The following is a 13,408-nucleotide window of genomic DNA, read 5'->3' as shown; positions in this document are numbered from 1 at the left end:
TACTTCTGCATGCTTGCGGCGGCCCTACACTATATCAGGCAGGTGTACCAGTTTCTTTGGCTCTTCAGTGTTGTAATTTATGCAAAATTAGTGCACAGACTGATTAAAATTAAAGCCTTAAAATAAGAAGGTTCAACTAAGGTATGTAAAACTTACCCGACAGGTTCCACTAATGCACACATCCCTTGATTCAGTGTCACAGTGTGTTCCATCTAGTACCCGTTCCCTCCAGAAAACAACATTTCTAGTGTCCCCTTCATCTGGTTTGCAGTACAGCACACAAGGTTCAGCTGGAGGAGATAATGTGTTTATTTATAGATCTATTCTTACTCAGTAAATACTGTATGGATGTTGTCCAAATGTATGCTGTATCCATAAAAGAATGTCCTGGTTATAAATTTTAGTAGTATCAATTGTATGCATTTTATTGTGTTGTTTCATGGTCACAATTTAAAGAGTATCTCAAATAGTTTCAGATAAGTGCACTTGCAAATACTGTTTTGCTGTTTTTACACTTGCAGCACCACATTCCCAAATGGTGATTCCTGAGTGTAAAGTATTTTGTGTTCTGCAGTTTGCTAAGAGTGAATCTGTAACTTCAGCGCAACTTTTGTTTCATTTAAGGTTTAATTGTGATCCCCCATAAGTAGAAACATCCATGATGGTGTATTCAATTTGGTATCAGTGGATGTATGCTTGAAATGGCATTGGCATGAAGTGTCTGAAGAAGATGTTGTCAGAGCATCTTACCTTCAAAATTCTAAGAAGTCAGTTCAAAAAACAAGTCTTGAGCTTCAGTTGCCAAAGATGACAATATGGAAGGTTTTAAGAAAATGTTTACACATGCATCCATACCAGTTACAGTTGGTATATATTTAAAATCCAGATGAGTTTGGTGTATCCTACAGTGCAAGTGAAGCCAAGTGTTGGAGCATGAAGATGACCTTCTTGATCGAGTGGTGTTCATTGATGAGGCAACTCAAAAGTTAAATGATTTCTGCACTTTGTCCTGATGTCAAGTGTATAGCAAGACTAGCTCTTTCCCCAGTTAGAAGTGTGAACCTGAAAACTTTGTTTGGCAACAAGATGCAGCTCATCTGCTTCAAATGAGAGTGGTTGAATGTCAAGTTTCCTGCCTTATTGATTGGTTGTAATGGTCAATACAACAGCTCTTTTCTGCTGGTCTCCACATTCATCTAACCTCACACAATGCATTTTTATCCGATTGAGGCTTTATAAAAGATCATGCCTACATTCTGGCACTAGCTAACCATGTCTACATTCTGGTGCTAGCTAACAATCCACCAGTATTGAGATACAGAACTGGAGAGGCTATTGCTTTCATTATGCCAAAATTGTTAACAAAAGTGTGGAAAGAACTGGACTTTAAGTTGGATGTTTGCCATATAACTAAAGGTGCAAATTTTGAACATTTTTTAGAAAAACTAGGTTATAGGGTGTAGAAAAATATCCGCTATCAATTATTGTGACTGGTAGCGGATATTTTTCTACACCCTATAAAGTAACACTCACGGAGTTCAACAGCATCCACTATGGATAAAATTCCTTTAAAACAATGCTAGTTTACCTTCAATTTGATGTATGATTTATTGAAACTAGTCTAATTTAGATTGTTATATTATACAATCAAAACTGGGACATTCTGTTATGGATAAGCTGTATGTGTGAATGTTATGTGAAAACACCGCAAAAAGTGTAGAATACAAATAAATACATAAAATAAAGCTGAGCTATGTTGATCCTGTGGTGAACTTAGGTTAGTAAACAACGATGTGCACAAAGGTTAGGTAGTTGTGTTGCCTCCAAAACATGTTAAAGGGTGGAGAAATTCCATTCTCGTTTTTACCACATAACCGATCATTTTTAGCAGCTTCCCACAGGTTTTAACGTTATTATTTCTTCATCAGACAATTGTTAGCCTCATTTTCATAATCTGCCATCACACTACCAGTCCTTTTAATACATTTACACAAAGTTTTTTTTGAAAGTTTCCCGAATTTCTCCACCCTTTAACCTGTTTTGCAGGCAACACAACTACCTAACCTTTGTGCACATCATTGTTTATCAACCTAAGTTCACCACAGAATACATAAAATAATACACACATAAGAATATAATATGATACAACACACAGTAATACAAATTTAGACACATATATGCTTCTTTTATGAAAAAAAGCATATCCTTTTATACACAACAATGATTCAGCAGAGATTTTATATCAGACAACAGCTGTCTTTTAAACATGTCAGTGTAAAAAATGTTATGGGGCAAAATACAATCTTTAACAATAGAATGGCGGAACAGGTCAAAATGAGCCCTGTTATTTTTTTACTTCATTCATGAAATCATACGACTTTTCCTGATGTTTTCTCATCTTCATGAAAATGTATTATCATTTAGAAAATATTTATATTTTCTAGGGTCATTTCATTTGATGTACCTAAAATGGTGGAAAGGGAAAATTTTACATTGTTGTAATATCTTTTCTGAATACATGTAAATAATACAATAATGAAGCAGTAACAAACAGGAATTGTGCAGAGCTGTTTCTGCTTATTGTTGGATCTTGGCATGTGCTCATTCAATCTGCCAAAGTTGTATCGTGTCATTCAGGTAATATTCTTGGGCTATGAAAGAATGAAAAGTTATGTCTCTTAGAAAACTCCAAAGTTAAATTGGAAATTGACTTCACTGATGAAGATGACAATTCTGTACTGGAGACAAGTGAAGATGAAGATGAAGACAAAGACATTGTGAAAGAGGAGGTATTAGTGAAGGAGGTTTCAAATGCTGATCTGCATTCATTCTCACATCAACCATTGTAGCACGCCCAATTGAATGCCTCTACAAAGATGGTCGCCACGGATGGGAATGAGTGGGATATTGCGAATTTTTCATCTTCTGGAGAAGCGTCAGCTACAAATGTTCTAAGGGAGTGAGGAGCTCCAACTTCCTACATTTACCAATGAGTAGACGGTACTATCATCAGTGATTTCTGTCTTACTTCTGATGAAATGATGCTAAAGAAACACAAAGAATCAAATGCCTGAAAATACTAAAAAACAATTATTGGGTCATGTTACCTGAGGATCTGGAAAAATTGAAAGCTCAGGATGTCATTTGTACAAAATGCAGATGACCTTTGGTTGCATCCTTGAGGGCCTATTTTCATTAAATACCTTATGCCAAGGAACAGATTCAAAGAGGTTCTCAGATTTCTCCATCTTGATGACAGATCAACCTGAGATGAATGTATGCCAACAAATTTGCTCTTGTATCTGAAATTTGGGGAAATTCAATGGAAAACAGTATCCATTCTTGCCACCCTGGAGAAGATATAACCACAGACGAGCAACTATTATCATGCAAAACAAGATACTGCTTCATTCAATTCAGGCTCAACAAACCCAACAAATATGGTCTCAATTTCTTGACTGCTGCTGATGTAGTGGCAAAGTATATCTTAATGCTTTCCCATACCTCGGAAAAGAGGATACGCATACAGAGAAATGACCACTCTGAGAGTATCTTGTTCTGTGTCTCATGGAGCCATTTCTAAATGAAGAAAGAAACATGATGACAGACAACTTCTTCCCATCCCCTCAACTTGCTAAGAAGCTCAAAGAAAAGAAAGCTTCATTACAAATCAAATCTGAAATATACTCCACTACCATCCTGCAACAGACTGGCAAAAATACTGCACAATGACTGTACATCAAGGAAAAAAGAATAAAAATGACTTTTTTCTCAGTACACTGCATACTGACATAGCAATAAAGAAAGAAGGAATAAAGAAACCAGGAATAACATACTACAATGCAACAAGACATGGGGTAGACATGTTTGATCAAACGACTATCTATATTACAAAGGTTGCATGTAGGAGATGGCAGATGCATGTCTTCTATGCCATCTTGGACAAGGCAGCAATAAATGCTTAGGTCATTTACAAAATAGTAATGAACAACAAAATGGAAAGGAAGAAGTTGACACTTCTGCTGGTGAATGAATTCACAGTGTTGAAAGAGCAAGAAGAAGAATGGACAAAAGAAAATGATACAGGACCAAAATCATCTAGAAAAAGGAAGAAGTGCCTAATCAACATTTGCATAGGCAACAAGACAAGCAACAACAATGCAGAGTGCTGCAAAGCTGTCTGCAGAAAAATTGCATACAGATCACAAATCACCTGTGCAAAGCATGTCTAGCAGATTCCAATGACTTGTGTAGAAATCACAACAAATCCATGTACAGGACACACATGATATGATATGGAGCACAAATACTAAATGTATCTGGAAGGTTCTAAAAATAGTGAGTTTATGAAATTACATTGTTTGGAAAATTTGTTAGGAGGAACAATAATGAACTGGTAAGACATTTCTTTGTTGAAATAAGTAAATAATGTACTAATTACATGTTAAAGAATTGTTGTTAGTGCTTACAAAAAATAGGGATTACAGTAGAATAATATAAAATACTTGTTTGAGTCCACTGACTCTTTCTGCTGTTAAAGGAACGTCAGTAACTCTGCTGTTCTAGTGTTAAATTTATTTTTGTCATACAACTTTCTGATACCAATTGACAGCCTGTTGTAAAGTTGAACAACACTGACATGGCTCACATTCCTTTGTGTGTTAGTTCTTTTTGTTTGCTGTGTATGTACGAGGGTTATTCGGAAAGATAGGAACGATCGGTCGCGAAATGGAAACCACAGTGAAAATCTGATGAAGTTTTGTACAGGTGTGTTGGGCAGCATCTATAGTATGCCTGTTGAACACATTTTGTCATTCTTTTTTAGTTCTGAGCACACAGGGAGCACATAAAGATACCTAGAACAATAGTGTCTCTCGCCAAGTTCAAGGGCCTGGTGAGAAATTTCGCCTGAAGTTATGCAGCCAACGTTACATAACTGTTGTGCATTTTCTTCTTCAAGACAATTCTCAGCTGCATTCTGCAGGGGCAATGAAGATGCTCCTGCATTGTTTTCAACTGGAAATGTTCGATTACCCACTATACAGCCCATAACTGTCTCCCTCTGAGTTTCATCTCTGCTCACATGAACTGCTGGCAACATTTTGGCACAGACAATGAGCTGTAGGCCAGAATAGAGAATTGGTGGAAAGCACTGGCAGCTACCTTCTATAACAAGGGTATTAGAAAGTTGGTACAACGCTACGACAAATGTCTAAATTGGATCAGCGACTACGGAGATAAGTAGCTGGAAGTTGAAGCTAACTGTTGCAAATGAAACATTTCGATTTTCACAGTGGTTTCCATTTCGCGACCTATCATTCCTTACTTTCTGAATAGCCCTTGTAGGTCTATGTTATTCTTGATATTGTAACAATGAAGGTCAGAATCTGTCTAAAACTCTTCAAGGTGGGCCCTGATACATATAAGGCACATCTGCATATACAAGGTGCAAATACTGTTAGTATTTTAAGCTTCCTGAATATGGATTTCAGTGTGTGTATGGAGGACTGTGCATATTTATTCAGATAGCCCTCTTCTGTAACAAAAAAAAATTGTTCTGGGCAGCAAGTGGTGGAACTACATAATATTATTTTATATCTTGCAAGAGACTGAAAATAGCCAAAGTATGCTATACTGACATCTTCTAAGGTAAAAATATGTGAAGTAATTCTAAGAGCTAAACAGATGGAATTGAGTCTCTGTGCATAGATGTTACTCTGTCTATAACTTTGGCACCCAGCACCATATCTGGGTTTATGTTTTGACAATTTTCCCAGTTGCTTGTAATTTCTCTTATCTTATCTTCATGGTCTTCAGGGAAAATGTACATTGGTGGCAGTAGAGTAATTCTGCAGTCAGCCTCAAGTGTCAGTTCTCTAAATTTTCTCAATATGTCTCACAAAAAGAACATAGTCTTCCCTCCAGGGATTTCCATTTGAATTCACAAATCATCTCTACAGTACTCATGTGCTGACTGACTTCTCATCCTAAAGACAAGTTGAAGCCTTTTGACTTAAAAGTGAAATTCAGAAATTTACTAAGAGACAGTTGATTTCTTGTCAAGCCATTCATATAGGAAACAAATCTAGCTGCCTACCTTTTAAGTGCTTCAATGTCTTCCTCTTATCTGTCCCAGTGGGGATCTTGCACACATGAGCAGTATTCAAGAATGGGTGCACTAGTGTCCTGCACACTAGTTTCTTTATAGAAGAGCTGTATTTTCCTAAAATTTCTCCCAATGAACCAAAGTCAACTGCCCATCTTCTCTACTATCATCCTTATGTATTCATGTCATTACACATCAATCTGCAATGTTAAGTGTAGACATTTAATCAAAGTGACTGTGTCAAGCAGCCCACTAGTAATGCTATAGGATAGTTTTTCCCACTCATCTGCATTAACTTACATTTTTCTACATTCAGTGCAAGCTGTCAGTCATCACACCAGCAAAAATTTTTGTCTAAGTCAACCTTTGTACTCTTACAGTCACTCAATGACAATACTTTCCTGTATATTACAGCGTCATTGGCAGACAGTTGCAGACTGCTGCCCAACTTGTCAGTCAGATATTTATGTATTCAGAGAATAAAGTTGATCCTATCACACTTCTGAGTGGCACTCCTGATGATACCCTCGTCTCTGGCAAATGATCACAATCGAGGATAACATACTCAGGAAGTCTTCAAACCGCCCACACATCTGGCAACTCACTCTGTATGCTCGTACCTTTGTTAACAGTCTGTACCACTTTATGAAAATCTAGGAATGTCAAACCTACCTGTTGCCATTTATCCATGGTTTGCTAGGTGTTATACAAGAAAAGAGGAAGCTGAGTTTTGTATGAGAGATGTTTTCTAAATCTGTGCTGATTCTTAGACAGAAGCTTTTCTGTCTCAAGGAAATTATTACATTCAAATGTAGAATATGTTCATGAATTTTGTAGCAAACCAGTGTTAATGATATTGGTCTGTAATTTTGCATGTCTGTTCTTTTACTCTTCTTACATACAGAACCTGGAAACTTCTTTCCTTTCAACTGTTCCAGTTGCTTCTCTATGCCAGGGATGTCTATTACTATGTCCTTCATACAGGAGTCTGTGTGATGGTCAAATGACAGTATGTTTGTACTATCCTTCTGCACAAATGATTGCTTAAATGCAAAATTTAAAACTTCAGCCTTCTTTTTGCTATCTTCTATTGCCACATCAGACTGGTTGACTTTACTTGATAGAATTATTCAATCCACTAAGCAATTTTACCTAGAATCAGAATTTTGTAGGGTTATTGCACTACAAATTACTTGATGGTTGTCACTTGCTGCTCCAGTGTTGCTACGTTGACTACCACTTGGTTAAAGGTGACATGCAAACATGGCAGATCATTTCACACGCTGAAATAGTGTCCATGTAATGTGGAGTGATGTAGGAAGCTGCTGCCATCAGGAATGGTGGGAACATTAGATGATCTGTCCATAGCTGATTGTAAATGACCAATGACTGAACAATGGCAGGCAACACATTTTGAAGCCCTGAATTTACCCTCATGTCCTAATCTAACCACAACCTCTTGATGTGCAATATATCCAAGAAAAAGGCGGTCAGCAGCCTGCGACAGTACTATTAATTGCGCTCTCTCTGCTCACAGCGATTAAAGCTAACCTGTACTAGTAAACTGAAGACAGGAAAAAATTCAAGTGTCAGTGCCAAAAGTGAGCTGTAACATCTTGCTTTTGCTATGCGAGCTGATGCGATACCAGCCGATGAGCAGTCCTGGTTGGAACTCATTTACATGTTATAGGCAATTCAGGCAGTTTCCAAATCAGAAAAGAATGATAGGAAGAAAGATAACAGAAAATAAAATGGTCAATATGATGATGAAAATGACACAACAAAAGATTAAAAATAAAAAAACTACATTGAAACCAATTCATTGAAATCAATGAACATCAGAGTCATTGTGGTAAAGATTAAAAAAAATTGTCACTCAATGGGATTTGAACCCACAATCTTTCGTATCTCAATCTGTAACTTTACCACTGCACTACAGAAGACCTCTAGATTGTATTTTTATAATTATTTATCTACAGGACCAGTTGCAATGATTATTTGATGCCTTCAAAAAGTCTGGTTGCACACCATGTCATATGAAGCTTACCTACTGCAAGCCAATCTCTGTGATAATAATAATTGAATATGTGAAGCCAAATTGTATCTTGTGCAAAAGAATCTGGCAGTCTCTGGCTAGTGGTGTGCATGAAATCTGCCATATTTTGTTGCCATTATTTCGTGTATGTTGTTTTGGATGTGTTTATCATGTATGACTGATTACGTGACTGGAATGAGGTGCCACAGTCCTACATTGTGAGTTCAGTTTCACAGGTAAAATTCAAACCAATTTTTGCCCAGCGCTTGAATAGCTAGTGCATCTAATTTTTCTAAAAGAATGTTGTGGTTGACAGTATGGAATCCTTTGTAGAGATCTAAATTAACTCCTAATATGTTATTGTTTTTTTCCGGATTCTTATGATTTGTTCAGTGTAGTACATTACCACCATTTCTGTGTTTTTATCTGTCTTAAAGCCATGCTGATTACTGTTTAACAACTTATGGAGACATATTTCTTGATTTGGTGTGTCATCAATTTTTCCAATATTTTGGAGTATGGCAGAAAGAATTATATTGGTCGATGGCTTTCTACCTAATATTTGTCACCATTTTTAAAAGTAATGGCTTCAGTATTGATATTTTCAACCTTTCAGGAAATGATAAGTTGGCAATGTATGCCAAGAATCTTACAGTTTGTGCAGCAGTCTCAATTTTTGTTACAATTTTGCTTTTGTGTGGGGCCACAGCCTCTGAATTTTTTTTAAGGAAAACTTGGTCCATAGTGGCTGTAATATTCTTCATTAATTGTGCAATTAACCAATTTTGACGTTTTGTCATTTTCAAGCACATGTGGGGTAAACATCACATGATGTATCTCACTAGACATAGCGCATAATTCAAGTTACTGTTCAACACTTGGGGCCACACTTATCAGATATGGACTACGTAAAATGTGGCCTCAAGTGTGGAATAGTAATTTGAATTATGTGTAACATCTAATGTGATACATCATGTGATGTTTATTCACATGTGCATGAAAATGACATGAATGTTGAAATCGGCCGATTGCTCAACTGTCAAAGAATATTGTAGCCTATTGTGGACCATGTTTTCCTCTACAAAAAGTCTTGATTATGACAGATCATAGCACTATCTTCTCCTCCCAACATTTAATGTTTAAGGCTCCCTGTCATTTTGTGTTCATTTTTGGATCTACTCTCAAGCTACATTCTGGTTTTTCTAGATTTTTGAATTTTGAGCTTAATGTAGTTGTTGCATAATGAAGTTAGCCATACATATTATAAAAATCTATTTGCGTATATATATATATATATATATATATATATATATATATGTGTGTGTGTGTGTGTGTGTGTGTGTGTGTGTGTGTGTTTCACATCTCCTTTTAAAGCACCAGACCAATTTCAACCAATCTCAGTACATACATACATTACTGTCAAGCAACAGTTGCTGTGGGGATAAGAACCACCTACCTATCATAGTTCAGGAGGTATGTCATAAACAATAGGATGTGTGCAAAACTGCTGCATCCTTCATGATTTTTAAATGTATCGCTTCTGTGATATTACCTGTATTTGCAATAAATTTTGCAGGGAGTATCCGCATGTGCTATTAAAAGCACCTACCACAGTATACCACGGTAACATATATAGTGCAGGAGATACGACATCGTAAACACTGAGATGCAGAACAACAGCTGCATTCTGCATGATGTTTAAATTTATTACTTCTTTTCAACCAACTCTATTCACAACACATTGCAGGCAGTATCCACATATGCCACTGAACATACCAGCAAAATTGTATCACCGTATGACACATAGATCAGGAGATATGATGTCATAAACATGCGAAAAACTTTCGCACTGTGTATGTTGTTTGAATTTATTACTTCTTTACTACTGACTTTATTCACAACATATTTCGCTGACAGAATATACATGCTGTGGAATGTACCTACACAAATAGATCACTGTACAACACATTTCAAGAGATGTGATCTCATAATCAATGAGATACATACAAAAATGCTGCTTCATGCATGAAGTTTTAATACATTTATTCTTTATTATTAACACACTCCTACAGTCGAGTGAACTTAAGGAAATTCCTGCTACTGGCAGCACTTTTGACAGCTTTCAACCGAAATTCAAATGGTTGTAAGTGAAAACAATAGCTATCCGTAGAGTTATGAAGAGGTGTTGCCATAGAGACATTTACAAAATTGCATTATACGCATGTGAAGCAGCTGTACCCAGTTTATACAGAAACTGTCTGGGATCATCTTTCTTAATCTGGATATTGTACATACACATTTGCATGTTATGTACGTTTCTTTCTATGATTTTTTCATAATTTCAAAGGTGTTTTTACAAAAACATGAAAATGAAATTTTTTTGATACTTCACTACAAATGTACTTCATTTTTTGTTTTCTTTTCTAATAGAAAATTGGCAACATGAATACCTGGGCAGTGCAGGGTTTGTCAGCTGGTTGTTTACATAATTTGACACATTTTTAAATGTTAACATTTTCTGCATTTTAAAAATTATATCCTGTTCTTCACATTTCTACCCTGTTTGAGTGCTCACAATTTCCAAAATAGCTTTCGACTGTTATTAGGCTGTCTTATTGTGCTGTCACTAGTTATAAATTTTATCTCAGTGATTGCTTTTCAACATACTTTCTTGTAATTCTCAATAAGTTCTTTGAAATATGGCATTGTGGATGTTTTCATTTTAAAACTTAGTCTTTTTAGAGTACTACAAGAATTTTTATTGGCAGATGTAATTCAGGAAGTTGCATTTATTTTGCCATTGTACCTGATTCTTGACAGCTTCTTTGGAAAGCACACTTCAATATACCCCATGAAATTTGAAGAGAAGGAATTATATACATCATTGGTATTCACACAGGACTCATTGCTTAGGACATTTATAAAATTTATACAATTTCCTGTAGCAAAATTTCTTTTTTATATATAGAGAATATTGTAAAACTGATAGATTGCTACTCACCATATAGAGGAGATGTTGAGTGGCAGATAGGCACAAAAAAAAGACTGCTATACATTTGAGATTTCGGCCAGAAGGCTTTCTTCTCAAGTAGAAAACATGCACACATTCACACAAGCACAACTCACACACACATGACCGTTGTGTCTGTCTCTGCCTCTGCCTTCGAGGCTGGACTCCTGGTTACAATGGGAGTGTTTCCTTGCTCTAATGAAATCTCACATTTGGGTTGGAGTAGTGAAGCTTCAATGATGGCAGATTTTAGACTTGATTCTCCAGATAACATATACTTTCTATCCATGAGAGATATGCCTCTATAGCATCACTTTGCTCATTTGAGATCTTATTTACTACTTCTAAAATCTTTGTAATTAAAGTTTTTTTTCCTTAGTCTATTTATTTGAAAATACTGTGTAGTGTGGAATCTTTTCCCCAAATTCTTTAGTGTGGAATCTTTTCCCCAAATTCTTTATATCCTCAAATGTTGCACTTTCAAGCTGCCTGCAAATATTTCCTATCTTCATGTTTTTGCATATTCTGGGTCATTACACCAACTTATAAGAAAGTGGCACTCAAAAAAACAATGATATTTGTTATTCTCAGGTCATACATTCCTCTTTTAAGCAAGATTTAAAAAGCTTTTCTTTCATTCCTTGCAGCATGATCTGATCCCATTGGAAAGACACAAAACAAGGAAATCTTCTCTCAACTTATTCCTCTAGCTCCACTGAATATCATGGATGGCTCCATTATTAATTTAAAGTCTGACTGCTTTTACTCTGAAATTCAGTAACTATACTTTGCCCTTGGCTGTCTGCAGACAGTTCAATTTCCCTATTACTATCTGTTCTAGATAATTGATTTTTAGTATACCTTTGCAGTGCGTGACCTCTTGTTTTATGCTATCTGTTTCATCCTTTTCATTAACAAAATTCGAAATAAGGCCTCAAGAGAACAGCTTAGCAGTTGCAAATTTTTAGAGACCATTTTCATGTCTGATTTCTTATTTAACTGTGGCAGTACTATTCCATGTTCTGCCTGAGTCACAAAGTTATTTTGTTTTCCACATGGTTCAATTAGTTAGTTTCATGTTCAATGGATTTTTTGCACAATAAATAATAATGATATGGAAGGAATAATTTTACATTCACATCACAGATTACTTTGGAAACATAGCTACATATTGATCATTTATAAGTTATTATTCTTATTGTTCTTAACTATACAGATGTGAGTTAGTAGTTCCTACCCACCCAATAATAGATATTCTTCTGTAGAACAGAAGGAGTTGTCAAGGGGAAACTTTTTCAGTTTGTTTTCAAATTTTAAGACATTTTATATCACTCAGTACGTGATCAAAAATTTTAATTGCAGCACTGTGCACCCATTTTTGTGATAAAGACATTGTTAATGTGGACTAATGAAAGTCATTTTTCCTGGTATTGTAATTATGTACATAATTGTTCCTTTTGAACTGCATTTGATTATTTACAACAAACTTAATGAGGGAATAAATATACTGGGAAGCAGTTGTCAGAATACACAACTCCTTAAACAGATGTCTCCAACATGATTGTGGGTGAGCAGCAGATATTATTCTTACAGTCCTTTTTTGAGAATTGAAGACTTTCTTTCTAAAAGATGAGATACACCAGAACATTATTCTATATAACATTAGAATGAATATGTCAACTTACTGATATGTCTCTCCCCAATATTTGAAATGATTCTAAGTGTGAAAGTGGCTGAACTAAGTTGTTCTCATGGTTATAAAATGTGTTTTTTTCCAGTTAAAATTTTCATTAATATTGAACTAAGAATTTTAAAGTTTCCATCTTATTTATTATTTCTTCACCTTATGTTATACTCATGATGGATGTAGTATCCCTGGGTTGGAGAACTGAACATTTTGTGTCTTTTTAAAACCGAGGGCAAGACCATTCTCAGAAAACCAGTCAATAATATGGGGTGGCTACTCAAACTTGGAAAAAAAATTTCCCTGAGAATCCCAGGTGTGAGGAGGAAGGTGGTTTCAAGAAACTCCTGATAAACTGGGGAGGGGGGGGGGGCATAACACAATGATGACTTTTCTTTCCTCCCAGTTCTATTTACCAGCCACAAGCAATAGATTAACCATAGTTTTTAAACATCAATAATTTATATGGGATAATATTCATATAATTAACGCACTTTCAAATATTAAGTAAGCTAAAATTTGTGATTTATAAAACTGAATAAAATTTAATTTCAATGCTAGGTTAGATTTCCC

The 13,408-nt window shown here is 35.7% G+C and overlaps 1 protein-coding gene across 1 annotated transcript in view; it reads right to left on the bottom strand.

Annotated features, from left to right (window-relative positions):
* The window catches only part of LOC126095633 (A disintegrin and metalloproteinase with thrombospondin motifs 12-like), a 318,265-nt gene that overhangs the window by 81,050 nt on the left and 223,807 nt on the right, over nucleotides 1–13,408 (bottom strand). Inside the window, exon 11 of the mRNA XM_049910397.1 lies at nucleotides 157–290. Within this exon, the coding sequence (XP_049766354.1) occupies nucleotides 157–290 (134 nt within the window). The remainder of the gene's footprint in view (nucleotides 1–156; nucleotides 291–13,408) is intronic.

This window comes from Schistocerca cancellata, chromosome 8 (genome assembly GCF_023864275.1).
Source record: "Schistocerca cancellata isolate TAMUIC-IGC-003103 chromosome 8, iqSchCanc2.1, whole genome shotgun sequence".
In the NCBI taxonomy this organism is placed as follows: domain Eukaryota; kingdom Metazoa; phylum Arthropoda; class Insecta; order Orthoptera; family Acrididae; genus Schistocerca; species Schistocerca cancellata.
Note: the sequence above shows the minus strand (reverse complement) of the source record. Positions and strands in the feature narration are given on the sequence as shown.